This window comes from Herpailurus yagouaroundi, unplaced genomic scaffold (genome assembly GCF_014898765.1).
Source record: "Herpailurus yagouaroundi ecotype Mexico unplaced genomic scaffold, PumYag 193, whole genome shotgun sequence".
In the NCBI taxonomy this organism is placed as follows: domain Eukaryota; kingdom Metazoa; phylum Chordata; class Mammalia; order Carnivora; family Felidae; genus Herpailurus; species Herpailurus yagouaroundi.
Window position 1 is genome coordinate 281,772 of NW_024412424.1, and position 27,894 is coordinate 309,665.

General features: G+C 58.8%; 3 protein-coding genes and 1 long non-coding RNA gene across 11 annotated transcripts in view; 1 reads left to right on the top strand and 3 right to left on the bottom strand.

Annotated features, from left to right (window-relative positions):
• The window catches only part of NOTCH3 (notch receptor 3), a 35,798-nt gene extending 27,944 nt beyond the window's left edge, over nt 1-7,854 (bottom strand). Inside the window, 6 exon segments of the mRNA XM_040444764.1 lie at nt 35-268; nt 357-479; nt 573-911; nt 994-1,136; nt 5,011-5,089; nt 7,653-7,854. Coding sequence (XP_040300698.1) covers nt 35-268; nt 357-479; nt 573-911; nt 994-1,136; nt 5,011-5,089; nt 7,653-7,770 — 1,036 coding nt within the window. The 5' untranslated portion in view covers nt 7,771-7,854.
• A 9,316-nt stretch (nt 7,855-17,170) lies between these two features.
• On the bottom strand, nt 17,171-21,409 carry EPHX3 (epoxide hydrolase 3). Of its 4 annotated transcripts, XM_040444771.1 has the most exons (9): nt 21,316-21,409; nt 20,917-20,998; nt 20,135-20,505; nt 19,829-19,914; nt 19,328-19,485; nt 19,102-19,230; nt 18,170-18,273; nt 17,939-18,075; nt 17,171-17,851 (listed from the first exon to the last, which is right to left on the bottom strand). In XM_040444771.1, exons 3-9 carry the CDS (start codon nt 20,375-20,377, stop codon nt 17,626-17,628), a joined length of 1,083 nt encoding a protein of 360 aa, XP_040300705.1. In that variant the 5' UTR covers nt 20,378-20,505; nt 20,917-20,998; nt 21,316-21,409; the 3' UTR covers nt 17,171-17,625. The 4 variants fall into 4 exon arrangements, with proteins under 4 accessions (XP_040300705.1, XP_040300708.1, XP_040300706.1 ...); XM_040444774.1 differs by lacking the exon at nt 20,917-20,998 and having other exon boundaries at nt 21,316-21,378; XM_040444772.1 differs by lacking the exon at nt 21,316-21,409 and having other exon boundaries at nt 20,917-21,290.
• LOC121010928 (uncharacterized) lies at nt 20,470-22,318 on the top strand. The gene is made up of 2 exons (XR_005781428.1): nt 20,470-20,582; nt 21,771-22,318. It is a non-coding gene; the product is annotated as an uncharacterized LOC121010928 (long non-coding RNA).
• A 1,526-nt stretch (nt 22,319-23,844) lies between these two features.
• BRD4 (bromodomain containing 4) overlaps nt 23,845-27,894 on the bottom strand; it is an 86,347-nt gene continuing 82,297 nt past the window's right edge. For 3 of the 5 annotated variants that reach the window (XM_040444766.1, XM_040444765.1, XM_040444769.1), the window contains 5 exons: nt 26,714-27,088; nt 26,452-26,582; nt 26,122-26,327; nt 25,784-26,024; nt 23,845-25,409 (listed from right to left, as the gene is read on the bottom strand). In XM_040444766.1, coding sequence (XP_040300700.1) covers nt 25,341-25,409; nt 25,784-26,024; nt 26,122-26,327; nt 26,452-26,582; nt 26,714-27,088 — 1,022 coding nt within the window. In that variant the 3' untranslated portion in view covers nt 23,845-25,340. The remainder of the gene's footprint in view (nt 25,410-25,783; nt 26,025-26,121; nt 26,328-26,451; nt 26,583-26,713; nt 27,089-27,894) is intronic. The other 2 variants (XM_040444767.1, XM_040444768.1) reach the window with 2 other exon arrangements.

A 27,894-nucleotide genomic window follows, 5' to 3' on the forward strand; every position in this document is an offset into this window, starting at 1 on the left:
CTCCCTGCTGCCTGCAAGGCAAACAGCCACTCACCAGTCTTGCCCATGGGGCAGGCACAGTAGAACGAGGCCACGCGGTCATGGCAGGTGGCCCCATGGAAGCACACGGCCGTGGCACAGTCATCGATATTCTGACTGCAGCTCTCGCCTGTCCAGCCGTTGACACACACACAGCTGTGGCCACCCAGGGTGTTGAAACAGGTGCCCCCGTTGTGGCAAGCGTTGGGCTGCAGCTGGCATTCATCCACGTCCTCCGTGCAGAATTGGCCTGTGGCACACAGACACACCAGTCCAGCCACCGGGCTGCAGGCACACCCCAGGTCTGCCACCTGGCTATTCTCGGCCCTGGGGCTCACCTGTCCACTCAGGAGGGCACTGGCAGTTGTAGGTGTTGACGCCATCCACACACGTGCCCCCATTTAGACAGCGGTGCCCTGGACAGTCATCCACATTCACTTCACAGTTCTGGCCCTCGAACCCTAGCAGAGGAAGAGAAGGCAAAGATGGTCCGTGCCAGGCTGGCCTGCCGTCTGTCCACTCCTGCTGCCCTCCCCAGGGAGCAGCTCCCTCACCGGGAAGGCAGGCACAGTCGTAGGTGAGGTCGCCACTCTGTCTACACGTGCCCCCGTTTCGGCACGGCGAGGGGGCGCAGGGCACTGCAGCGTTCTCACACAGTGGCCCCATGTAGCCAGCTGGGCACTGGCAGCGGAAGGAACCAGGCGTGTTGAGGCAGGTGCCACCGTGGCGGCATGGCCCTCCCACCCGGCACTCATCCACATCGCTTCGGCAGCTGCGGCCCTGGTAGCCAGGCGGGCAGGAGCAGAGGTAGCGGCCATCGGGCCCCACGGAGCAGCGGGCACCATGGGCACAGGGGCTGCTGAGGCAGGGGTCCGGCAGGGAGCAGTCAGGACCTAGAGGGACCAGGAGAAGGTGAGCTTGGGCCATGCACATCCCCGCCTGTCTTGGGCTCCCCTCCCCCAGACCGTCCCTTACCCCGGAAGCCACGGGGGCAGCGGCAGGAGAACCGGGCAGCGCCTGCCACCACCGAGCTCTGGCAGACACCACGGCCAGCACAGGGGCCCGAATGGCAGGGGTCCTCCAGCTGGCACCGCTCGCCCACCCATCCTGGAGGGCACCTGTGGGCAGAGACAGCTTAGTACTGGGCAGTACTAGGGTGGTATGGGGCAGGAGAAGCCCAGACACAGATACACACAGGACCGGCAGAAACACCAAGCAGGGGCGCCTGGGCCGCTCAGCCGGTTAAGCATCGACTGTGGATTTCGGCTCAGGTCGTGATCTCACGCTTAGTGAGATAGAGCCCTGCATCCGGCTGTGCTGATCGCAGAGCCTACTTGGGATTCTCTCTCTTCCCCTCTCTGCCCCTCCCCTGCTCATGCGCTCACGTGAGCGCGCACGCGCTCTCTCTCCCTCTCAAAAATAAATAAACGTTAAAAACACACACACACACGCAAACACACAGCCCAACGAACAGGCACTCTCATCCATCCATGCAACAAATATTCACTGAGTACCTACTATGTTCTTAGCAAAAGGAATGCGGTCGCGAACACAAGAAAAGTCGCCCCCCCCCCCCCACCCCTTATCCTCACAGCCAAGTTGGGCAAAGAGAAGACACACAAATAATGAATTATATAACATGCCGGCATGGGGTGGGGAGGGCCACCAAGAGTTTAGTGGGCTTTGAGCGACGGCCCCAGAAAAGAAATGCCCATGTCCCACAGCATGTGACTCTGACCTTATTTGGAAAAAAGAGTCTTTGCGGATGTAACTAAGTGACAGACATCAAGATGAGATCATCCCGGATTTTCTAAAAGGGCCTTAAATCCATTGGCAGAGGGAGATTGGGGAGGAAGCGTTAAAGGCCATTTGAAGACAGAAGCAGATATGAGTGTTGCACCCACTAGCCAAGGAGCACCTGAAACCACTAGAAGGTGGAGGAGGCCAGCAAGGACTCTCCTGCAAAGCCACTGGGGACACACTGGCTGCCAACACCTCGATTTCAGACTTCTGGCCTCCAAAACTGTGAGAATAATTCCTGTTGTTTCAAACCACCCAGCTTTTTGGTGGTTTGTTATGGCAGCCAGGAAACTAAGACACAGGATAAGGGAGATGAGTGAAGAGGGAAGGCAAGAAGGATATTTTCAGACTGCAGAAGGTACTGTGTGAGGAAGAGCCTTCCAGGCGGAGAGAAACACAAGGTCTCAGACTCCAGAAGACAACCTCTCAGGCACACACACACACACACACACACACACACACGCAGAAACATACACAGTTGGGACATCCTGGCCTAGCGAACATTCAGACCCTAAACCACAACGCAGCTCACAGCCACAGCTCTGTGTGGACAGACCGTAACTCTCCCACATCCTCCTGGCCTTTCCCGGAGGCACATTCGACCCTTCCTGCCATTAGGAGGGGGAGGTAGACACCAGTTCTGGCGCCCTCTTACTGGGATAGAGTCCTTCAGCCTGCAGCCCCTTCCCCAAACCGACCAAGGCAACCCTGAGTAGGAGGGAAATAAGGCGGTTGGTCTTGAGACCGGAAACCTCCAGAGAGACACCGGCGGGGGAGCGGGGAGGGGAGAAGCGGGGAGGGGAGAAGCGGGGATAGGAGGGGCAGGGGGACGGGATGGGGGGGGTGGGGGGAGTGGGGAGGGGAAGGTTGGAATGGTGAGAAGGCCCAGACCCCGCCCCCGACGCTGCCCACCCCTCGCGCAGTCCCTCCCTCTGGCTTGTCCCAGTCGCTTGGGGCTAGCCTCAGGCAGCTGACTCAGTCCCTAGCGTCACCCACAAGATTCCCCCCACCCTGGCCCCCAATGAAACAGGCCAGGGCAGGGCAGGGGTGCCGATGGTGTCAAGACGGAGGGCCCGGCTCCCAGACCCCTCCCCAAAGACCCTCAGGGCAAGGACGTCGGTCACGACTGCACGCCGAGAGGGGGCGCGCCGCGCCGGGCTCCCGGGATTGCGGGTCCCACCGCCAAGCAGGGCGCGGCCGCGCGGGCCCCCTCCCGACGCCCCGGGCGGGTTCCCACGCTCTGCGCCCCGCTCCCCTGCCGACCGGTCGGGCCGGTTCCAGCCTCCGCCCGCGCCCCGCCCCACTGACTGGGCTTTGGGGGAAACCAAGGCGGGGGGGTGGGGGGGGGGGGGGAGAGGAGACTTGGTTGGGGGTCGGCGGGAGGGGAAGGGAAGGGGGTGCGGCGAAGGCTAGGAAACAGACACCAGGGCTTGAGAGGCTACTTCGAGGAAGAGGTTTGGGGGATCCGTGGAGGGGTGACAGATGGGAGCGTCCCTGAAAAGATACGAGTATTTAGAATGTTGAAAGAGACTGGGGGGCCGTGGGGAGTGGTTCCCACGGTCCACCTCCGGGGAGAGCCCGCTCCATCCCGGGTAGTCCGGGCTCCGGGCGGCCGCGCGAGCCGGTGATTCACCTGTTGAGGGGCAGGGCAGCCGCGGCAGCATTCACCTGTCGGCAGTATTCCAGGTGCGGAGCTCCACTGCGCAGGCGCTCAGCTCCGCGGCTCCGCCTCCCAGGTGTGTGGCTCCAGATAAGGTCACTTTTTCCCTCACCTCCCACCATGGCAGACTCCCAACCCGAGGAACCCGCTCAGCCACGCTGAGCCCCCACCTGGGTGAGCCCAAGTGGGGCTCCAGTCAAAGTACGTGTGTAACTTCAAAAGGGCTCTCCTGGATCTAAAGTCACCCCAGAACCACCCAGCTTGGGCCTGGCAACACATGTTCTTGAATAAATGAATCCGTTAATGAATCAATAATGGCTACTAGGTGACGGGCTATTACTAATGATGATATTAGAAAAGGAATCAAGCATTTCCCCCATAACCTTGAGACGTTGCCCTCTATGGCACCTATTTCCTGAGCCCCTACCATCATCATTATTATTTATGGAGCATTTACTGTAGGCTGAACACTATGCTGAGTTCTTCACATCAAAATCAACCTCATAAAGAAGGAAGTACTGCCCCATTTTCCAGATGCAAAAGCTGAGGTTCAGGGAGCTCAAAGCACCTGCTCAGGGTATCCCCAGGTCCATAATTCAATTTTTTGATGTTTATTTATTTTCGAGAGAGAACAAAAGAGAGAAAGCGAGTGGGGGAGGAGCAGAGAGAGAGAGAGAGAGAGAGAGAGAGAGAGAGAGGCGGGGAGACACAGAATGCCAAGCAGGCAGGCTCCAGACTCTGAGCTGTCAGCACCAAGCCCGATGAGGGCTTGAACTCATGAACCTGGAGGTCCTGACCTAAGCCAAAGTCAGAGGCTTAACAGACTGAGCCACCCAGGTGCCCCTCCCGGAGCCCAGAATTCAAACCGAGCTCTGTCTCCCTCTGCTCAGTTCTTTCCCAGCCCCTGCTCTGCTCCTCCCAACCCTCTGCCTTGCCTTGTATGATCCAACAACCGAATTCTTGAAATCCTTCATGGTCACAAGCCACGAAGAAGCACCCCTATTTCACAGATGCAGTGAGATTCAGAGAGAAGTGACTAACCCAAGGTCATGGCACCCCCATGACCCCCACCACTGTGCCCCCACCACTAAATGTTGATATATGGGAGGATCCAGTTGGGGTACCCTGTACTGCCAAGCCACTGTGATTGGTCCCTGAAGATCTGTTAATTGAATAATAACTACCTCCATCAGAGGCTTTACGTGTGACCTCAGGAGGCCAACAACTCTGTGAAGCAGGTGTTAGTGTGCCTGTTTTCCAGACAAGGACACTGAAGCTTAAAGGGTTTGAGTCCCAGGCAGTGGGCAACACGATGTGGGATTTGAACCCAGGCCAGGCGGCCTGCAGAGCCCTTGCTCTTAACCTTACTCAGTTCTTAACCCTGCTCGATTCCAGTGGGGAAACAAGAGGTTACCCAAGCCATACACAAGTAGGAAATGGTAGAGACACCCATGGTGGACACAGAGGCCAGAGGAGAAGACAGACTACCTCCCCACACAGGACCCACTGATGGCTCGGAGCCAGGCACTCACAGGCAGGCAGCCTCCCGGGAGGGCAGCTGGGTGCAGCGACCTCCATTCATACACGGGCTTCCGTCCAGGCAAGGGGGGGCTGTGGTGGGGGGAGGGAGGCGAAGGAAAGTGGGGGGTCAGCCAGGCACCCAAGAAACCCCAGCTCAGAGTGACACAGCCCATCTTTCCCTCCCCCAGGCAACAGCTGCCACGGGCTGGGGGTGTCTCTGTGGGGCACGGAGCCCCTCCATCCACAGTTCCCACGGCCCCCCGCCCCAACCCCAGCTGTTGGGGCTGCAGCTGTCCCTGCCCGCTCAAGCCCTGGGAACCACAAGGCAGGGGCGGGCAGGAGGAGGTGCTGACTCGTGCCAGATGTGGGGACTCAGGAAGCTGCCAGAATGGGGGGTGCAAAGGCAGGAAGTGAGGGTGCTGAGTGTTAAAGGGAGGTCTGGGGCTGTGTGCCCAGATCCCAGGGTAATGGAAAGGGCAGGGTAAGGAGACCTGGGGCCATGGTTCTTACTTTCCCCGGTGTCGGACATCTACTCCAGCTGGGCAGACCTGAACAGGGCTCTGGTGAGAGGAGCCAAGGCAGGTACCCCTTGCACAGCCGACACTGGGTGTTGCAGGGACAGGGTGTGGTTTGAAGGGAGGGGCGGCTGGCACTAGACATGTGCTGCCCTGTCCAGCGTCCCCATCCCTGAGGGCTATGTCCCTCTGAGGTGTGGCAGTCTAACTGTCCCGCCAGACTGGTCTGGGGTGTGGCTGGGTGTGAGCTAGTGGAGGGTTGTGTGTGATGGCAGGTGTGGGGCCTCTGTGTGTGTGTGTGTGTGTGTGTGTGTGCGCGCGCGCGCGCGTGCACATGAGCGAGTCACAGATAGATGGAAAGAGAGGAGAGATGGAGGGAGACAGAGAAAGACAGACACAAAACAGGAAACTAGAAGCAGGCTGCCTCAGAGAGGAGACAGAGATGACAAAGACAGAGGGAGAGACAGAACAAGGTGAGCTGGAGAATAGGACAGCATGGCCTGTGTCCCCTTTCTCAGGGGACAAGCAGAGACAGGACACTATCACCCAGACAGGGGCCGGTGGGTGTTTGTGAACTCACCCAAGCGGCCACATGATGAGCCACATGTGTGTGTGCTTCAAGTCCATGGGTGTCCAGATGCCTGTGCATGTATGTGCAGGCTGGATCTGTTGTGGGTCCCTGCATGTGAACCAGTTATCTGGGTATACAGCTGTGCGCCTGTGTGTGACCTGTGGATCCTCAGGTGGGTCTGTGTATGGGTTGGATGTGACTGTCTGTCTGCATGTATAAACTGGGTGTGGGCATATCTTGGATCCGTGTCTACATGTGCTCAATGTGTGCAGGCGACGTGTGCAAGGCCCGGGGCTGGTGATCCACGGTACCTACGAACATGGGTGATTGCAGGAGTTTGTATGTCAGTGTGTGAGCTGCGTACCCACGGCTGCGGATGTCGTGTGTGTGCGCACGTCTACATCTCTGTATGTGTGACCCAGGGCTGTGTGTGTGCCTGCGAGTGTGTGACAGGCCATGTGTGTGCGCGCTGGCCCCGCGGGGGCGGCAGCTCCTGCTCGATCCTGCCCGGTTGGGCACCCGGCTGGGCGGTGGAGGCCCTTCCCTCCCGGCGCTGAGCCCCGCCGCGGCTCCCCGGGACCCCGGACCCCGGACCCCGGCCGCTTGGCCCGCGTCCTTCTTCCGCCGGCCGGGCCTCCCTTGGGGGTGTGCGCCCCCGCAGCCCCCCCGCCCAGGCCCCGCCGCCCGTCCCGCTTTGTCTGGCAAAGAAAGCGCGAGGCCGGCCGGGGGGGAGGGGGTGTCTAGACGGCGCGGCCATTGTCCCGAGCGGGGGAAGGGAGAGCGGGGAGGGGGAGGGGCAGGGGGCCCGGGCCGGCTGGGGAGGGGCTCGGGCTGCGGGGACTGGGCCGCTGGAGCGGAGCACGTGGGCTCACGCCCCCCGCCCTCCTTTCCCTCCCCTCGCGGGGGCGGGGTCCCGGGGCCGCCAGGTCCCGGCGGCCGGGGGAGGGAGAGGGGCCGCGGGCGGGGAAAGGGGCGCGGGCGCCACTGTGGCTCCAGCTCCGACTCCAGCTCCGGGTCTTGCCGCGCTCCGGCCTGAGAAGTTTTCCCCGAGTTCAGAGCTCCCAGAACTTCGCGCCCCCCTCCCCGTCGCCCGCCCCGCCTGGCCGGCCCTGGGTGTGTAGGGGGGGCTTTTGTGCGAGGGGTCCCCAGCCTGGGGGTCCTGAGGCTCCAGTTCGTGACCTTCCCAGGACTCCGGACGGGCGTGCATTGGGAGCGTGCTCCAGACCCTTGGTCCCCCCGATCTCGCGTCCCTGATCCCTGCACCTCAAGCTCCCAGCCCCTGATTCCTGGGTCCATTCACCACCACCCCCCCCCCCCACTCTGATCGCTCCCGGGCCCGTATTCTGCGGACCTCTGGGGCCCTGCCCCCACCCCCCCGCCCCCGCATTGAGTCCCTGCCCCCCCGGGATTGGCACGTAGCCCCCGGACTCCTGTGCTCACAGCCCCTGATCTGGTCCTTGGCTCCGAGGCCAGCCCTCCAGCCCCAGACTCCGGGGTCCTTAAACTCCGCTCTTGCCCTCCCCCAACCCACCCACCCAGTCCCGACCACCAGGTCCCAGCCCCTCACCTGCAGCCCCGGGCCCCGCGAGCAGTAGCAACAGGGGCAGCGCCCGCACGGGCGTCAGCGGTGGCGGCGCCGACATCGGGCGACGGCGGCGGCGGCGGCCCCGGGTCCCCGGCCCCATGGCGGCCGGCCGCGACCCTCCCTCCTCCCTCCTCCCTTCTTCCCTGGGCTCCGGGCGCGTCCCGGGCCAGCCTCCGCGCCGCCAACTTCGCCAAAGTGAGGCTGCCGGGCCGCCCCGCCCCCAACCCTGGGCGGCTCGCCCCGCCCCGGGGCCGGCCCTGCGCTCCCCCGCCCCCCTACCCCCACCCCAGCCCGGCCTCCCGGGGTCCCTGCCCACCCTCCACCCACACAGCCAGGGACCCGCAGATCCTTGGAAATTCTGGCCAGCCAGGCGGTGAGGCGTGGGCTGAACCCACACTGACAGACACACCAGCTTCGTGAACACCCACGCTCCCAACACACACTCAGAGCCCAGGGACGCACACAGAGCCAGGGCACAAACACAGATCCACAGATCCTCCAAAACTGAGGCCAGGCACGTCCTAAGAATCTCACGCGCACACAGCCACCCTGCCCCATTGCAGACGTATGCACAGAGCTTCATGGGGACTTAAGATATAAAACACAAACCCAAAGCTCAGGCCCAGCCAGGCCTTGAGCCTGGGACAGCATTTGCAGCCTCAGACCTCAGACACACATTAGGAAGGAGACCCATGCATGTGTGCGCGCACGCTCACACACACACACACACACACACACACACACACACACAATCTTCTTACTCTCAGCTCTCCTGGAAAGCACCCCTCTTCCTCCTTACTACCCTGTGTGAACCCCAAAGGTCCACCCCAGCCCCCAGCCCCACCCATTCCCCTCACAGCTTCTCTGCTGCTCAGCCTTGCTCAATTTGATCAACTGCCTTTTCCCAAATCAGTCATGCTGCAAAGCCACCCTGCAGCCCACTCTGTCCATGCGGCGATAATGGGGACCCCGAAAGGCCCCAAGCCCAGCCCCGGAGGAGCCCTCATTCCACGGAAGAAAAAGCCTGACACAGACACCAGCAGCTCTGGGGGTTCAGAGCTGGGCCAGAGGGAGGGACAGAGTGTGGGAGGGCCACGCAGAGGGGTTGGTGAGGGCCCGGCTTGAGGGTAGTTACTGATTTGTTCATTCATTTATTCAACAGGTGGGTATAAATCTCTGGCTTTATGTCTGGCTTTGTTCCAGGGGCTGGGGTATACCTTCCTCCCCCAGAGAGGGCTCCCCAAAGGAGGGTCCAGTGGAGCTCAGCCGGGAAGGCTGAACTAGAGAGGGAAATGGCAGCAGAGACACAGGTTTGCACCCACAGGAGGAAGCAAAGAAAGGAGGAGGAGTGGACAGACCAGGGGTCACAAGGGCCACCATGAGGAGGAGGAGAAAGAGGCCAGGCTGTCCCCCATGGTAATTTGGCTGCAGGGAGGAGGGGTGGGTTGGGGATAAGGCGCTGAATCCGTGGAGCCTAGGGGTCACCTACAGGGGCTGAGCATCTAGAAGCCACGGTGGGAGATTTTCACCAGAGCAGCCCAGAGAGCTTCAGGCAACTTTTAACCTTTTTATTTTAAGATAATGTCAAATGCAAAAAAAATAAAAAATTAAAATAAAATAAAATAATGTCAAATGCAGAATAGCATAATTTCCACATGCCCTTTGTCGGGATTCGCCAACCCTTTCCACGCTTTGCCACATTTGCTTGATCTGGATCGGTTCCTCGGCGTTTCCCTGTCTCTTGTGATATTAACATTTTGGGAGAATTGAGGCCACTCATTTCTCAGAATGTCCTCCAGCGGGCTGGCCTGCTCAGTCCTCCCAACCAGGGAGTATGCCTTTGTCCAGAACCACAGAGATGGTGCTGGTCCTCCCCAGTGCCTCGGATTAGGAGGTACTTGACATTAGTTCCCAACACTAGGGGTATTACACTTCGATCACTTATGTGAAGTTGGCCAACTTTCCCTACTATCAAGGGACTATTGTCTTCCCGTCCTCTCCTCCCATAATAAATATCAGTAGCACGTGGGGAGATACTTTGAGACGATGTGACTATCCTGGTGCCCATCAAATGTTCACCCGCTGGGTTGGGCACGTATTTATGATTTCCTCTGAGGATTTTTGAAAAACTTGAGACAAAATTCACATAAAATTAACCAATTGCCATTACAAATTTTTTTAATGTTTATTTATTTTTGAGAGAGAGAGTGTGAGCTGGGGAGGGGCAGAGAAAGAGAAAAAGACAGAATCCGAAGAAGGCTCCAGGCTCCGAGCTGTCAGCGCAGAGCTGGACTCAGGGCTTGAACCCACGAACCAGGAGATCATGACCTGAGCCGAAGTCGGACGCTCAACCCACTGAACCACCCAGGTGCCCCATTCAAGACATTTCTATCACCCCAAAGGGAAACCCCATCCCCTAGAGCAGCCACTCCCCAGCCCCCTCCTCCAGCTCCTGGGAGCCACCAAATGGCTTTCTGCCTCTATGGATTTGCCTAAACATTTTATATACATGGAATCAGACAGTGTGGAGCCCTTTGTGTCTGGTTTTTTTCACTCAGCATAATGTGTGGGTTTTTTTTATTTTTTTTAATTTTATATTTGAGAGAGACAGACAGACAGACAGAGCATGAGCATGAGCAGGGGAAGGACAGCGAGAGAGGGAGACACAGAATCCGAAACAGGCTCCAGGCTCTGAGCAGTCAGCACAGAGCCCGACGCGGGGCTTGAACTCACAAACCGCGAGATCATGAACTGACCCGAAGCCGGATGCTTAACCGACTGAGCCACCCGGGTGCCCACTCAGCATAACGTTTTTTGAGGTTCATCTGCCACCATGGAGCATGTACCAGTACATCACTTGCTTATGGCTAAGACTCCATTGAATGGCTATACCCTATTTTGCTTATCCATTCATCCATTAATACCTTGCATAATTTTTAAATGCTGGAAGAGGAAGAGGGAAGGAGACAGAGAAGTGCTATTAGTGAGAAAGAAGAAGCATGAAGGGCCGAGGGTGACAAGTGAATGGCCGCAGCCTGGGGGCCAGAGATGATATGAGAACCCAGGCCTGAGTGACTCCAGGCCACAAGGAGTATGAGGGGTGGGGGTGGGGATCGGGCAGAGAAAAGGACAAAAAGTTGCACAAGAGAGAGCGCAGCCTGACTCATAGTGAGTGTACTGAGTCAATAGACCCTAGGGCAGGTGCAGCTCAAGTCTGTCCCTGTGCCCATCACCCCAGGAGGAAATCCAAGCCCCTGGGCCCTGCTTTCAAAGCCCTCAGACTGGCCTTACCCTCTGCAGCCCCTCCCCTCTCATCATCACACTGATTCAGTGTCCCTCCTCACCCAGCAGGCCTTGCGCTCTCATGGCCTTTGCCCAGGTCCTTCCCTCTGCTGGGACACCCAGCTGGTTACAAGGACCCTTTTGCTTCCTCCCCAAGCAGGAACTCACAGGGAGTGTTCTCTTCAAAAATGTATTTTCTTGAGGCGCCTGGCTGGCTCAGTCGGTTGAGCGTCCGACTTCGGCTCAGGTCATGATCTCACTGTTCCTGAGTTCGAGCCGAGCCCCGCGTCGGGCTCTGTGCTGACAGCTCGGAGCCTGGAGCCTGCTTCGGATTCTGTCTCCCTCTCTCTGTTCCTCCCTTGCTCGTGTTCATGCTCTGTCTGTCTCTGTCTCTCTCTCTCTCTCACGTGAGATCTCTCTCATGATCTCACAATTTGTGGGTTCAAGCCTCGCGTCGGGCTCTCTGCTGTCAGCACAGAGCCCCCTTAAGATCCTCTGTCTCCCTCTCTCTCTGTCCCTCCCACACATATGCTCTCTCTCTCTTTCAAAAATAAATAAACATAAAAAAAATTTTAAATGTATTTTCTTCCAGTTATAGGGAATGCTCTGCTATTTCCCACAATGCTACCCCTTTGCCCATGCTGGTCTCTCTTTCTGGTGTGCCTTCCAACCCCCCATCCCTGTGCCTGGTGAACTCCTTTTATTCTTCAAGGTTTCAGATCCAGGAAGCCCTCTCTGCCCCCCGGGCGGGGGCCCCCCCCCCCCCGGGCTATCCCAGCACCCTCCTGCTCTCTGTATCAGCCTCACACACAAGGGGTTGGGTATCTATGCCCTGCTCTGTATCCCCACCTAGACTGGGAGCTTCCCAGGAACCAGGCGTCACACAGCATGGTCTGGGCACAGAGAGGGTGACATGGAAGGGTTTGGTGACTCAGGAATTAGCTGAAGGTGTTAGGATGGCCAACCCAGAAGGGCTGCCACTGGGGGCCCAGACCACCCTCTTAAGTACATTCTAGAAGTCTGGGGGTCCAGAAAAGGGTTTGAGGGTCCAGGGACAAAGGTAGGGGCTTCACGAGGTGGGCTAGCTGCTCCCCTGACCCATCTGAGAAAGGACTTTTTTGCCGGAATGGATGTCCTAATAGGTGCTGAGCTCCCCATCAGAAGGAGCAACCAAGGACCTTGGACACCCCCCCCCCCCTGTTGCTAGGCAGAAAGCCTAGAGTCTGTGACTCTGCTGATCCAGTGGCCTCTGGTCCATAGCAAGCAGAGAAGGAAAGGGAGCAAAAGTAGTGAAAACACAGGCTGAGGCCAGCATGAGGGGCAGTGGAGACAAAAGACAGAAAGACATATTTACAGAGCCCCTACTGGGTGTCAATCCCATGTCAAGTCCCCATGACTCAGCAAGTAGAATGCGGAGTCCTGGCTCCAGGATCCTGCTGCCCTCCAGCCACAGTGGCAGGCCCAGCCCAAGGTGTCAGGACCCTTGGGGGACAGGAGAGTCTGGAACGACCATTCCCACAGCCTCGCAGTGGGATTCCACACAGTTCCCAATGTGGTGGAGATAGGGGGTGAGCCCGAGCCCTCTCCCCTGCCCCTGATGGCCGCCTTGGCCCAGGACTGCGTTTCTCCTCAATGAGCTCAGTCCCCAGGGACACAGGACCTGGGCCCAGGCCAAGACACAGCTGCTGGGCCCAGGCCGATGACCGGGAACCTGAGAACGTGCCCTCAGCTTCTCCTCCAGGGCCCACAGTCCCGCCCTCTGCACCAAAGCTGGGGCCGGGCCCTCAGGCCCAGACAGCGGGCCACGGGAGCCAGCAGGGGTGAGGGCTGCTGGGTGTGGGCCCTGGGCAAGAGTGGGAAGGCAGGACTCCAGGGGCTGTCGGCCGCAGACCCGACCAGCTCTTTTGGCCACTGCCTCCCTAGGGCCTCCTCATGCTCCAACCCTCTATGGCTCCCCACTGCCCAGAGTGACACCCTCCTCAGCTTACTTGGCACGGGCTGCGTCTACCATTGGGAGCTCTTTTCTCATACCCTGCAGGCTCCATTCACTCTGCCCCTCCAGCTCTCCTCGCCTTCATTCACTCATTCAACAAACATTCAACAAACATTCAGTCATTCAACAAACATTTTACTGACAACCAACCACAGGCACAGCTGTCGAAGACAGACAGGCTCTTGATTTCAGCTTAGGTCACGATCTCTCAGTTCGTGGGATCAAGCCTTGCATCGGGCTCCATGCTGACAGCGCGGAGCCTGCTTTGGATTCTCTCTCTCCCTCTCTCTCTGCCCCTCCCCTGCTCACGCTCTCTCTCTCACTCTTTCAAAATAAATAAACTTAAAAAAAAAATTTTTTTAAGTTAATAAATAGAAGAAAAGAAACCAGAAGGCAAACAAATAAGAACCATGGACTGTGGCAAGGGGGGAGGAGAGATTTCAGTGACAGGGGCAGGCAGGACAGGCCTCACCGAGTTAGGGGACGTTACAGCTGAGACCTGAAGGAGGAGAAGAAGCCACACAGGAGCAAACAGCCGGAGGAAGGGTGTTCCAGGTAGAGGGAAGGGCGAGTGCAAAGGCCCAGAGGAGGAAGGGTGAGGGGGCCAGAATGCTGGGCACACAGTGACTGAGAGCCGGGAGGTCGAGGAAGACGATGGGGGCCAAGTCTCAAGGGTCTGGGATTTCATTGCAAGCACAGTGGCCACCGCTGGAGCATTTTAGCAGGGAGAAGCTGATCGGAGGTTGTAGGAGATCCCTGTGGAAGCTCTGCCTTCCTTTCTCCCAGGGAGTGGTCCCTGGGGCCTCACACTAGCTCCTCTGGGCTCCCATGGCCTCCCCCCCCCCCCCCCCGCCTACCACATGATCCCTCCTGGGTCCCCCTCAGATTCTGAGCTCTGTGGGTGTCCGTCTTGCTCCCTGCTGAATCCCCAGTGTCTAGCCTAGAGCCTGGCCCACAGTAGGTGAAACAACTATCAGTCGATCGAATGAATCTACCAAGCACATTTCAGTGCAGAGCAGGAGCCAGGAGGTGGGACTTGAATGTGCCCATTGGCAGCTCTGAGACTGCCCCCATTAGATCAGGGCTCCGACAGAGGAAGGGATGCGGGCTGGGGGCTGGGGGGGGGGGCGGTTCTTGGAGGAGGAGATGGGGGGGGTGAGAACTGAGTATGGAAAAGAGTGAAGAGAACAAAACTCACTTCTATTGAGCAGCTGCCGGCCCTGCAGCTCTGGAGGTGGCGGTGTCCCTGTCGTAGGACCCTCCACTGGGTGGGACATCGCTGGGCATCTTGGCCTCCCAGGCCCTGGGCTCAGACCGCTGGAGTCGTCCGTGTGCACAACCTCCCTCCAGACCCCATCTCCTCCTGCTCAGGTCTGAACCATGATGCCCTGATGGCCCCTGCCTGTCCTTGGCTCCCTGGCCCTTGAAGCTTGTCCTCCCTCCCTGTCCTCCTGTTTCAGAGAAGGGAAATGCCTCCCCAGGGCTTTTCATTACCTCTTCCTTTGGCCAGAGCGTGAGCCCTCTTCCACGACAAAGTGAAGTTCACAGGAATCTGCAGTGAGTGCTCCTTTCACGCTGCCCCCCCCCCCCAAGCTCCTGACTTTCTCCCCCTCACCCCCTTTTCCCCGTGCCCCTTCCCTTCATTCTTCCCCTCCTCCACTCCACTCCGTGCCCCCAGAGGCTGACCTCTACTGGCTGCATCAATGGACGGCCTTGTCCTCTGGCTTCCAGGTGGGTCTGGCCAATAGGAGGCACTGGCAGAAGATGAAGCCAAAGGAGAGAATGGGGTATTAATCCTCCTGCATCCCTGCCTGTGGGGTCAGCTCAGCTAGTAGCACCCCTTGACCAAAGGCCCTGTCTGCGTGAATCTGTGCTTGGCTTCTAACATCCTTCTTTCCCCTTGTCCGGTCAGGGGGACCAGGAGATGGTAATGGCTCTCCGTGGTTGCTTTGCCCCTTTGGTTTCTCCAAACCCTGCTCACTCTATGTGGTCCCTGTAGCAAACCTGCCTCAACTTACCCCATTTGAATGTGCCACTTATCTCCTCTAGGCTCACAGCTTGGGGTCCCCATTCTTCCCTCCTCACTCCTGCTTAAGGGTGCTCGGGACATCCAAGTCCTGTCCTTTGCTTCCACGTCTTCCCCCATCCCAAACTTCCCTCCCAGTCTCAAGGAACACTAAATCAGCTGTGCGTGGAGGCTTCCGTGGGTTGGAGCGCATCCTTGCAGGGGTTAGCTCCAAGGCTGCTTCCTCCAGGGAGCCTTCCCTCCCACTCCCCCCCGGGCCCCCCCCCCCCCCCACCCGCGTTGCTTATTCCACTCGAGCCCGGCTCCGCCTCCCCTGCCCCTCCTCTGGTGTACCGCCAAAGCCTTTGAGCCTGTGGCAGGACAGATGAACGAGTGAATGAATGAATGAATGAATGAATGAATGGCTGAGCGACCGACTGACTGATGAATGAATGATGGAAGGCGGTCTGGAGCCGGGAGCTCGGAGCAGGGGAAGGGAGTCGCCGAGCCTGGTAGGGGTCTCAGCCGGGCCGCCTCCCTCCAAACCCTCCGGGTCCCTTCTCTGGCCTGGAAAGGATGCGCGCGCCCAGCCCCGCCTCTGGGAGAAAGGCGCGCCCCGATTGGCTCAGGCTGGCTTCGTCCGAGTCACGAGTCTCTATTGGCTCGCTAGCCAGGACTCTGCCCAACCACCGCGATGAATTCCCCCCCACCCCCCGACTCTGACTCCCTCCCGCCCGCAGCCGAGGAGGCGGAAGACGGCGCCTTCTTGTTACCCTGGCAACCGTCAGCGGACCTGTCGCCCCAGCAACTGTCCGAGGCCTCCCGTCAGCCTTCGCCTGGGCCCCTCCAATCACCCAGACAACCGCTACCCGTTCCGGTCAACCATCAGCCCTTTCCCCATCACCCTGGCAACCGTCGCCAGACCCACCGCCCCCTGGACACACCATCCTCATCCTGCCCGCAGGCCTCCTCGGCCCAGACCTCCACCCCAGGCTCCGAGGTCGCGGGGTCCCCTTCCCCTCCGGCCCATCTCCTCGACCCCAAGGGGCACTGTTCCCACCCTGGAAGTGGGGGGGCCCGAGGTGGGTCGGGCGCTGGGGATCCCGGCTCCCGTCGGGCCCCACGGGCCGCCCGTGCTGAGGCAGCGCATGGCCCCCAGCTGTCTCACCACTCGCACTCCTGCGTGGGACTGTCCGGCCACAACAGAGAGCTTTTCAAAATGCAAGCCATGTTCCTCCCTGCTGAAAACTCTTCTCTGACTCCCCTTGAGAACCGAATCCAAACTCCTCACAGCCCCTGGCCGTCTGGCTGTGGCCTCTTCTCCTCTCTCGCAGCCACTAATCCCCACGTTGTTACTCCAGGAGCCTAGGCTTATTTCCACCTCCAACCTTCCTGCTTACGGCTTCCCACTCCCTGAAGTGTGTCCCCCAGCTAGGGAAGCCTTTCCTGAGTCACCAGACACTCACCTAGCTCTCTATGCCCGTTCTGTTAACTCCAGAGTAAGGCTGTGTTGTTCACTCCCCAGCGCTTAGATCAGTGCCTGACACACGGGATGAATGAAAAGGATGTTATGTTAGAGACAAGACAGTACAGAGGGGGATGACCAACAGGCAAGCTTTAGCCAGCCAGACCCATCCCAGGGATAAGAGAATGTATTTCTGAGGTTGCAGGTCCCCAGAGAGATTCATCAGCATTCGTCATGACATGGTCCCCAAAGGCCAGGCAAAGGCTGGGGAGACAGAAGGGCCATGGCCAGCCTGAGGCTGGATGATTCACCCTCTACTTGTCCCACCCTCATCTGGAGCCTGGAGAAGATTCCAGGCGCTGGAGAGGCAGGCCTCAGACTTCAGATGGTCATTCAGGGAGCCAGTCCCTTCCTGTGCCCTGTCCAGAATCTCAAACATCCACCCTAGCATAGCCTAGAGCTGTTCTTCCATGAATCTGAGACAGGGATCCCAGGGATCTTGCCCAGGCCGCACCTAGAGATCTTGACCTTACAGGGTCTGGAGTCACAACCGGGTGGGAGCTGCCCAGGGCCTGCCTAGACAGGAATCTAGACACACACCTGCTTGTACATGAGGGTCTTTCCTTGGAGAGTTGGTCAGGAGCCAGGTACAGACCCCCCTTTCTAGAAGTACCCTCATCAGCACTGTCCAATAGAATGCTTTATGCTGATGTGTCAGTGGAGCCCTTGAAGCATGGCTAGAGTGACCGAGGGACTGGATTTTTAATCGATCATATTTTAATTAATTTCCATTTAAATTGAAGCAGCCAGATACGGCTGCCAGTTACCCTACTGGACAGAACAGCTTTTAGCTGAAGACTCAGATTGGAGATGAAAGCCAGGGACGGGAAGGTCAGAGTCTGTGGTTTGTGCAGCTCTGGGGGCTGACGTTGGCAGGAAGGGGAAGGCCCCAGGGAGGGGAGAGGTAGGACACTGGGTATCCAGCTCTGCAGAGGAGAGAAGTTCCCGGTTCCCCAGGGCTGAAGTGCTTGTTCAGGTGCACAGACACTCACACTGGTGTGTGAGCAAACAGCCTGGTGTGCCTGCGGGCATCCACAGACACACTCGTGTGTGGTCTAGGAGTTCTACGCCTGTGCGTGATCCGGGAGTCCGTCGTGGTGTGCACGTGGTGTGGACTCCCAGGTGCACACAGGCCAGGGAGCGAGGGCTGCTAGCCTAGCAGGTCTTGCAAGAAGGCCCACATGTACTGGTGCATTTCCTCGGGGTTGCTCTGTGGGATCCAGTGCCCCACACCTGGCAGGATGTGGGCCTCCAGCCGGCCGGGCACAAAGCGACTGCTGATGGCTCCTACCAGCCCCTGCTCCAAGTAGGTGTCCTTCTCTCCCCACAGCAGCAGCGTGGGCGTGGCCAGTTCCTGGGGCTCCAGGGGAAGGTTCCTAGGGCCAAGACAGGTGGAAGAATAACCGCCCCTCCCCCTTGCCCCCCAGAACTCTCCTGAGCTTCCGCCCCGGGTCTGGTCTCACCTGAAGAGGTTTCGGTAATAGTTGAGGGGCCCAGTGAGGCCACCGGGCTGGGAGAAGTCATAAAGGAAGGCCTCGAGCTCGTTGGGAGTTAAGTGTGGGATGCCTCTCTTGCGGTGTGTGAGGGTGGTCTTCAGGATCTGGGTACACAGCAGACCTACGGTTTCAGTGCCCAGCCTGCCCAGTCCCAGCCCCCCACCCTCCATGTACCCCCAGGCCTTTGCCCCACTGCACCTGGAAGTCAGACATGGACAGTAACTTCTCAGGCAGCCAGGGAAGCTGGAACAGGAACACGTAGTTGGAACGGAAGAACTGGCTGATGTGGTGTGTAGAGTAGTCTGTGGGCAGCAGGGGAAAGGCAGATGTGAGGCCTGGGCCTGGGGTGGCCCCACCCCCTCGCACTCCTACACGCACCCAGGTCAGGCACACAGATGCACCAACACTCAGGAATGTTATCGCATGCCGGACCTCGTGGGGGTGACTTGACATTCGTCCTGGCCCGGATGCCGGTGTCCCTCCCTGCCAAGTGGTCACTGTATCCACAGAATGGGGACACCTCTGTCTGCAGCCACTGCCCAGGTCTGGATGCATTTCAACACTTATGGAGCACCTACTGTATGCCAGGACCTGTTTAAAACCCTGGCGACACAGCAGTAAATGGCACAAACAAAACTCCCTTGCCCGCCTGAGAGCTGACAGTCTAGAGACAGAGACAGACAAGAAACAACAACACGGAGGGAGAGAGAGAGTGGGAGAGAGACCACAGCACTAGGACTATTATACTGGGAATTAGAATCAGGTGATGAGACGGGTATCTGCTTACTCATCTATGCCTTCCTTGCCAGAAGAAAGACATTTAGCCTCTCTTGCCTCAGTTTCCCCAACTGGATCGTGGAGATAACGACACTTTCGTATGCACAGAGGCTTGTGTTGGTTATGTATATGCAAAGCTCCTTGTCAGGGCAATTGTTACCTGTAGGTGCTCAGAAACCGTGAGTTACTCCTGAGTGCACGGTCACTGATTGTAGATTGGGAGCATCATGGGTGTCCCCCAGCCCCCCCGTGGGGGGGGGGGGGCGGTGTTGACTGGTGGACAAGGAAGTGTAGACACAGAGACAAGCCCCTCCACACAGGCATATTCCAGCGTCCCGGGCTCCCCAACACACCTTGGTACACAGACATGGGGGCCGCACTGACAACAACCATCCGCTCCACCAGGGACGGGTAGTAGATGGAGAAATTCCAGGCGAGGACCGCACCCCAGTCGTGGGCCACCAGGATGCACTTGGAATAACCTGGGGGGGGGGGTGAGAGGAACCAGTGGAGGTGAGAAGCCAGGGAGAAGCAAGGCAGGGGTGAGGGAGGCCAGGCCTGGGATGGGGGTATCCGCACCCAGGCCCAGGATGACATCCTGGATGTCCGCCATCAGCAGGTCGATGGTGTAACAGTCAACATCCCGAGGTGCATCTGAGGAGCCGTAACCCCGTAGGTCCACAGCCACCACGTGGAAGCGGCTCTGGAACTCCCAAAGCTGGTAGCGCCAGGAGAACCTGTCAGGCGGGTGGAGAGGGAGGTTGAGTCAGGGTCCCCAGGCTGCACCTCCACCCTACGCCCAGCAGGGGCCTTCGGCAACCCGACTTCCCTGCCCTGGACTTCCCAGAAAGGAAGATGGGGGAACCCCGCGCGGAAGGCAAGGTCGGCTGCACTCTGGGTCCAGGGCAGCGTCGACACTGATACCTCTTTGTCCCATTTCTGCAGGGACATTCCTGGAGACGCCTGTCCTCGAGCACCCCCTTCTATGCCTTGGGCCCCCAGTCTACCCAGCCAGCCCCGCGGCACCTCCAGCTCCACCTGCGGCCTTGGGCGCCCCAAGCCCCTGGGCTTCATATCTACCAGTTCTCCGGGAAGCCGTGCAGAAACAGCATGAGGGGTCCGTTGCCACGTCCAGCGGAGACATAGTGGAGGCGCAGGCCCGAGCTCTGGGGGAGGGCACAGTCAGAGACCCGGGGAGGCCCTCCTCACTAGGCTTGACACCCCCCCCCTCCCCGCCCTTCCGGCCACGCGCCGACCCCCGTTTGGATTCCACCGTTTGCTCTCCGCTCACCGGGGCTCGGCCCCGACGGGGCCCGACCTCCCGGGGTTCTCGACACCCGAAGCCCCGACGGCCCCCCGCACAGCCGCCCGCGCACGCGCGCTCACCTTGAGGGTCAGGAAGCAGTGTTCGCCCAGCGTGGGGTCGCTCAAGCAGGCGGGTGGGGTGCGCCGGGGGCGCCCGCAGCAGCCGCGCCGGGGCCGGCACAGCACGTGCGTGAGCGCGATGCAGCCATAGACGGCGGCGGTCAGTAGCGCCGCGCAGAACACGAGGCTCCACATGAAGGCGCGCAGGAGCTTCAGAGTGACGCGCGACGGCGCCAGCAGCGCTGTCACCACCAGCTCCGGCATGCCGCCGCAACCCGGGACGACTTCGGCGCTGCCTTCGGGGGGCGGGGGGCGAGAGCAGCAGCAGCGAGGCGGGATCCGGGCTGGGAAGCCCACCGCCTTTGGTCCGGGGACCCTCCGTGCCTCCGGGGCTTAAGGAACGCGCCGAGAGAAGAGGCGGGAGGCTTATATCGAAACAGCCACCGCACACGAGTCACCTAAGTGCCAGGTAAACACCTGGGCGCGACGGCGACAGGGAACAAGGATAGGGTGCGGGGATGGAGCCTGCGAGGACCAGGCTTCCGAGGCTGGGGAGGGGCTTTGAGGAGAGGGGAAGCGAATTGAGGGCGGGGCCTAGGCAGGCGGGGGGGGGGGCTTCATAAGGGGGCGGGGCCTAGTAGGACTCCGCCGCGGGTGGGTGGGAATATTAAGTCTAGAGAGAGATTGATGTCTGGACAAACAGGGGATCAGGAGGTGACTTTAGTGAAATGGGCCGAGCCTGGAGCGAAGGGGCGGAGCAATGCAGGGTAGGTGCGGCCTACGCGCCGGAACCGTGGACCCACCTTGGCCTAGGAGCTGCGTAGAAGATGGAGGCGTGGCTTAGAGGGCGGGCGGGGCGAGGGTGGAGTCCAGATGAGGCGGGGCCTAAAGTTGGGCGGGAGAAGGCCGGAGGCTGGGCCAGGATACTTTGGGTGCGAGGGCTGGGCCAATAAGCTGGGGGTCGGCCCGGCTCCGGGATGAAGGGACGGGGGGCGGGGCCGGGACCTAATATGGCGGGGCGGGCGGGCCCGGAAGCGGAAGGAGGGGACAGGTAGTGCCTTGGCTGGGATTAGGAGGCGCGGGCGGTCGCCGCAACCCGGGGAGGACTTGAGAGCCCCTGCCGCCGCCCTTCGGAGCTCCCATCCCTGGACTGCGCGGCCCTGTCCTTGGCCTGGCTGGGAGAGACCTAGCAGCACCCTCACCCAGGCCTGGTTCCAACGGCGGGTCCAGTGGCCTCGACCCCGGGAAGTCCTCCAGTTAGTCCAGCGCCCGCCGGCCCCGCCCCTGCACGGCTGTGATTGGAGGGCGGTGGTCATTGACGTGCGGGTGACAGGTCTCGCCCGGGAGCCAATCGGCGGGTGTTGAGGCCGGGCTGGGGGGTGGGGATTCGCCGGTGGCGACCAATGGAGACGCGGAGACTCTTAACTTCTAGAGGGCTGACCGGGCCCGCGAGCCGGAGGACCGGGCGGGTTGAGTCCCTGGGGCGGTCAGAAAGAGGAAGTCGGTCAGGATCGGTCGAGAAGGCCGACAGGGCAGGTTCTTCCTCCTGTTTTGCAACCTTCCCCCAAGATCCTAAACATCTCATGGTCACTCACCGTTTAACCCACGTAACAACCCTATTAAGTGTAGGTACTATTATCACATCTCTGTATTACAGACCACGAACCTGAAATTCGGGGATTAAGTCATTTGCCTAAAGCCATACAACTTGCTGAACGAGATTTATGAAAAAAGCAATAATCTCGGGCTCCACCTCTCCCGCTCGGAGGCGGCCATTGGAACGCTGTTAGCTTTCTTCTGGTGGTTACCCAGGTATCTCGCTCGACAGGCTTGTGTGGCCATTTCTTGAGGACCAATTTAGGAAGTTCATTAAGCATGGACTCGAGCCTCACCACCCCTGGACGGACCCTGCCCGTTTTTAGTTTTCCTTTTGGTTTCCTCTCTAACTTTAAACACCCTTCTCATTATTTTTGTCACCTCCCACTGCTAACCTCTACCTTTGTGTTGTTAAGGCTGAACAGGACACCATCCTGGGCCCATAATTAAGTCTGTGGGTTCCTACTTAAAGGGGCATGGTGGTTTATGTGGTTCGGCCTCAGTAAACAATGTATTTCAGACTCGGTTTGATGGCTATGATTACATGGCTTGTATTGTACAAAGGTTTATTCTCCCTGTACCAAGTACCTTTCTTTTCTTGCACGATTAGCCTGGATCACAGCTTCGGTTTCTTTTACACTTTCCATCAAATCAATCCTCCACAGCCACTGGGTGATCCCGGTTGTGCCTCCTTGAGTCCTCTAATCTGGCTGCATGGCTGGTGGGAGTCTGGGGATGGCCCTTCTTCCTCTGCTACACAAAACCGACTCCCTCCATCCCCCTACCCCAGCTTTGCCCTCAGACAAAAAGACAGCAGTAGTCACAGGATGGTTAATTTTATATTCAGTACAAATGTTTATTTTTGCAATGAGAACTGCACAAAAAAAAAAAAAAAAAAAACCTTTAGTATATAAGTGAAAAGTCTACGAATTCCCTTCTACAAATGTCTAAAGTGTTTAATACAAGTCTCAGATTCACTGACATAATTATTGGCCAAGCGATCCGTGCATACAGTACAGTGGGGGGCTTGTACACACCTCTTACTCTTGTATAGGACTAAGATTTCTAGTACTGTGGGAGGGAATGGGAAATGGCCAGAGAAATTAAATAGTAGATCCAAGTTCTAATTACAACCCAGTTAGAGGAACACCCATCAGGGAGGTGTGGAGAGGGCCATGGAAGAATTAAATCTTTAGAAGGAAGGTGCAGACAAAACCATTTCTCCAGCTAAACAGTCGGACCTGGCCTGGGGAAGTTACTGAACAAAACACGGAACAGAAGTGAGGGGGTGGGATGAGATGGAAGAAACCCCAAAGGACCAATGAAGTCCCACTTGAACCGGCAGCACAGTGGCACATCGAGGAAGTGTCTGCTGGGTGTGGGGCAAGGGTACGGAGGCAAGTGGGGGCCTGTGGCCGGTCGCCTGAACTACACTCTTGCCAAGAGGTTTCGGCAGATCCCAAACACAAGATGATACAAGGGCTTTTCCGGTTGAAACAGAAAAGGGAGATAGGGGTTAAGAAACAGTGCTAGAAATGTTTCAGTTTACGTCTCTGCACACATAAATGATACACTTTCATCCTACATCCTAGGGGCCACTCTTGAGTGCCCCCCTCGCCTTGTGGCACACAGGCAAGGGAGGCAGGGTAGCCATACGGCAGGATCTCTCGGGCAGGCACGTGTGCGTGCATGTCTACATGCATGGGGCGGGGGAGGATCCCATTTTGGGGGATGGACACTTATCTAAGAACATCTGGTTAACCCTGAGCTTAAATGAAAGGAGCAGTTAAGGTAGAGGCAGGCAAGGTGGCAGAAGTGGCCCAAGTCCTCTGGTGAGTGGGGGACCAGGATGGAGGAGGGCGAAGGGGGGAAAATACTGTCTTGAGTCTGGCCAGGTTCTGCTGGAGCATGTCACCCCGCTAGGAGACCAGGGTCCATAGAAAGAATGGGTGCCTGGACTCCCTGTCACAGCTTCAACGTGGTCACAGGAGACGGCCTAGGTGGCCCTGGTGGTAGTTCTTGTACAAAGGTGGCTTGGGATTTGGGGGGGGGGGGGGGCCCGGGCCAGGGGAGCGGCCCTGGGCCTAACCTAGGCAACAGGTGGTTCACAAAGAAATGTCAGGAAGACACCAGCATTAAAAAAGAGAGATGTGTTTATTCCATGATCAGTACAGACCAAATGCATATTCACCGTATGAAAGTCAAACCAGTCAGTGACTCCAGAGTTTGGCCAACACTGAGGCACCAGCGACGTGGTGTAGAGTGGGTTCTCATGGCACACGTAACCTCACCAAGGGCTCCAATTATAAAATTAAAAAAAAAAAAAAAAAAAAAAAAGTAGGGGAAGTGGCAGCCGGCTGGTCAGGCTGGGTGGGGAGCCTCTGCCTCAGTGGTCTGTGGCCCCCAGCCCCTGGTGCCCGCCTCATCCCCTGGCCCTTCCTTTCCTGGTAAAAAACAACTCAAAACAGATTTGACATTAAAAAACAAAGGAATGGGGAGGGAAAAGAAAACATGGCTTTATAATTAAAAATAGACTAATAAAGTTTGAAACTGAGTAAAATATAGGCAGTTTTTTTTTGTGTGTTTTGTGTTTTGTTTTGTTTTTTGTGGGTTTTTTTGAGTTTTTTTTACACCAGTTTGGTGGAGTCACCAACAAACTTCAAACAAAGATATGCCAACTATGTTCACTACACAGTACAGCCACGGTCACACACTACCCACAGCGCGGTGGCAGCCGCCGCTCAATGAGGAGACGATCACACCATTTCGGAGATAAGCAGTGCCATTGTGTCTGGAGGAGAAGAGAGAGTTAAAAATAAAATAGAATCCAACAAAAAATATATATATAGGAAAAAAAAAAAAAAAAAAAAAAAAACAACAACAAAAAAACCCAGAAACACAGTTGGGAAGGAACTGACTTTGGTTGGTGGCCTCACTCACCGGGCGAGGCCGGCCCACACACGCGCGTGTGACAGTCACCTCGCTCCGAATTGCCATGGACACACACACACCTCCACGGCACTATTCCCTTTTGCACAAGCGAACACTTACAGAGAGCGGCTCTCGATTAAAGGCTTGTGGGGGGAGGGGAGGGGTGGGGTCTGTTCAAGGCAAAGTCAGTGCCAGCAAGGGGTGGGCCGGCGCCTCCAGCTCGCTCGGGCCTGCCCTGGCCTCCTGGGAGCGGGCGGTGGTGGCTGGGGTGTGGGGGGAAGGACTCCTGGTGGGCAGGACGTCACGAACGTCACTTTCTCGGGGACAGAAACCAGTCACGGTGGTGGCGGCAGCAACAATGTCCTGTGTATACTGTGTAGACATTTGGCGGAGAGCAGGGCCTGTGCCCTGCCCGCGGGGACGCGCGGCTTGGGTCTGGCCGGCACTTGCTCGTGGCGAGGCGTGCTCTGAGCTGACGTCCCGTGAGGGGGTGGTGGGTGGCGGGCTGTCCAGCTGGCTGTAAGGCAGACAGGCTCTGCGATCCTCAGCTGCCCGTCAGGCCTGCCCCGGGCACAGCATGCAGGAGGGCCAGGCCCGGAGACACCCCCTCGCCGCTGCTACCGCCTCCACTGCCGCCCCTAACACTATGGAGAGTCAATGTTTTGCCAGAAAATCAGAGTCAGAAGTCACCTAGGTGCTCTCAGAAAAGATTTTCTTCAAATATTGACAATAGATCACTCTGGAAATTCATGTCAATGGTAGCTGCCATCTGGAGGGGAGAGGTGGGAAGGAGGGAGTGAGAAGAGGTGCCCCCCCCTGGCTACGGCTTCCGAACTCCCCGCCCACCCCTCAGCCCCTTCCAGCACTGGCCATGCCCTCAGGGCCCACACCCAGGCACCTCGGCACTGGCCCTGAACCCCCTCTGAGACCCTGAGGCCAGCACAGTGCAGAGAAGCAGCAGCCCTGTCCCGAGCACCGCCCCCCTCCACCCCCCGCACGGGGTGCTCACCCCACCTCTCACCCTGTCCCGAGCACCCCCTCCCTGCACGGGGTGCTCACCCCACCCCTCGGAGAGAGACTGCCTTCACCCCGGGGTTCACGGCCCCCTTTCGCAGCCCCTGCCCAGAGGTCCCCCCCGCTCACCGCTTCCCGGCGCCTTCGCTCCTGCTCCCGCTTTCGGGCCAACTCCCTCTGCTGATCCAGCATGGACTGGGGCTGGGAGCTCTGGGCCTGGGGGGCGGCGGCCGCGGCCACCGCAGCCGCCTGCTGCTGCTGCTGCTGCTGCTGCTGCTCCTGCCGCTGCTGCTGCTGCTGCTCCTGGCGCCGGCGAGCCTCCTCGTGGGCTCGCCGGGCCTGCTCCAGCGCATCCTCATCCTCCCGGCTCCTGAGGAGAGCAGGCCAGAGCCGCCAGTGAGCGGGGGGCGGGAAGGAGGGTAGAGCAAGCCCCAGAAAACCCCAGGCTGCCTGCAGCCCCAGCCCACCTCATGCGCTCCTGCCGAAGCCGCTCCTTCTCCTTCTCCGCGTGCTCGGCCTGCGCCTTCAGGGCCTTCTCGCGCTCCTCCTTCTCCCTGGCAGCGCGGCGGAACTGCTCGAAGCTGTCACTCGAGGACTTGGCTGTGGAGGACGGGGTGGTGGGATGCTTCTGCACCAGGCTAGCCCAGGAGCCCATGTTCTTGATTTTTAAGTCCTGCCAGGCAGAGAGACCACAGGGTGGGGGGTGAGGGGCCCTGCCAAGAGGCCCAGAGCCTGCGGGCACACCCACCAAGGTGCCTCCCTGGAGTGAGGGACACTCGTGGACTCACTGCTCCTACCTTTTTGGGTGCAACTGGTGTCTTCGGCTCCTGTTTCTGTTTGTCCTTGTCGGGGGCCCCTGGTGGGGGTGCATTCTGCTCAGGGGGCCGGATCACAGGCCTCCCGACGTCCACAGGCTTCATCTCAGGCCCTGGAACACAAACAGCTTGTGGGCCTCGGCTGGGGCCCATTCCCCCCTGCCCCCAAGCCCAGCAGGGCACAGTCAATAAGCCCACAGAAAGCTCTCGTCCAGTGCAGGCCGGGGGCAGAGAGGGCACTCACGTTGGGGCAGGTGAACGGGCGCCTTGATGCTCTCCGGGTGCTTAGGGGGCTCTGGCCGCAGCGAGGGGCTGAAAGGCTCGCTGCGGATGATGGGTGAGTGGATCTTCTCCTCCTTAACCACCACCAGGGGCTGGGGCTGGACCACAGAGGCCGCGCGCAGCTCCTGGGACGGCACAGGCACGGTGGCCGGTGAGGCAGGTGGGTGCCTCTGGCACCGGCCCACACCTGGCCCTGGGGGCTGTGGCCCAGCCCTGCCCTTTACCTGCTTCTTAGGCTGGACATTTTGCTGGGGTGGCGACTGGTGGGTCAGGCTCTGGAACGGTGGCATCTGGGGGGAATGTATCATAAGCGGGGAGGGGGCTTCGCGAAGGTGACCTAGGAGAGGTGACAAGGAGCAGCGCATCAACTTGTATGGAAGCCACTGGCCTGGGCCCGGCCGAGACCCACAGTGGCTGAGCCCTGAGCAGGTCAGGCCCCTAGTTCGCTGCGCATATAGCAGCGCTTTGTGGAGCCACGAGCTGAGTCCTGGTGTCAGAATCATCAAGAATCTTTCAAAAGTGGATTCTGATGTATTTGGTCGCGGGTAAGGTCTGGGCCCGAGTGCTTTTTAAAAGCTTTCCAGATGCCTCTATGGCACAGGCTGGGTTAAATATAAGGGACCTCAATAACCTCACAGAATACACATCCTGGGCTCCCAGCTGTCCACGCATGGCTTAACCTGCCTGCATGGACAAATGTTTTGGGCCTAGGGCCAGATGCCCAGGACCCTCCCTCCCCACACAACTTAGCTTGCAAGCCCCACACAAGGGGGACTCCTGGAACTGGCCCACCACAGCAGAGCCGGCAGAACAGTCCTCACCTTGTGGCTCTTACAGGAATTGAGCCAGCCCACCCAGCCACCCACCTTCCTCAAACCAACGGTGGGGTGGGAGCACAGGGGAGGGTCGGTGGAGATCCAGGCAGCCATGAGGTTCAAGTACCTGGCACAGGGCAGGAGTCTTAAAAGCCCCATCAAAGCACTTAAGCCTGACTCCCCAGTTTCACTGGTGGGAAAACAACCTTAGGTCACAGTCACCAAGTCCCGCCTTCAACTCTCTACCTACTCCAGCATGGAAACACCCTCCTGCTTGGATCCTTGACATGTCTTGGCTGGCCCCAGCATGGGACAAGCCATACTTGCC

What these genes read in the sequence shown, in the direction of transcription:
- EPHX3 (XM_040444771.1), bottom strand. Translation starts at nt 20,377, where the DNA reads ATGCCGGAGCTGGTGGTGACAGCGCTGCTGGCGCCGTCGCGCGTCACT. An exon ending in ACTGCTTCCTGACCCTCAAG is followed by an intron (nt 19,915 to 20,134) that starts GTGAGCGCGCGT and finishes GCCCTCCCCCAG; the next exon opens with AGCTCGGGCCTGCGCCTCCA. An exon ending in CCCCATGTCTGTGTACCAAG is followed by an intron (nt 18,274 to 19,101) that starts GTGTGTTGGGGA and finishes TGCTGCCCACAG; the next exon opens with ACTACTCTACACACCACATC.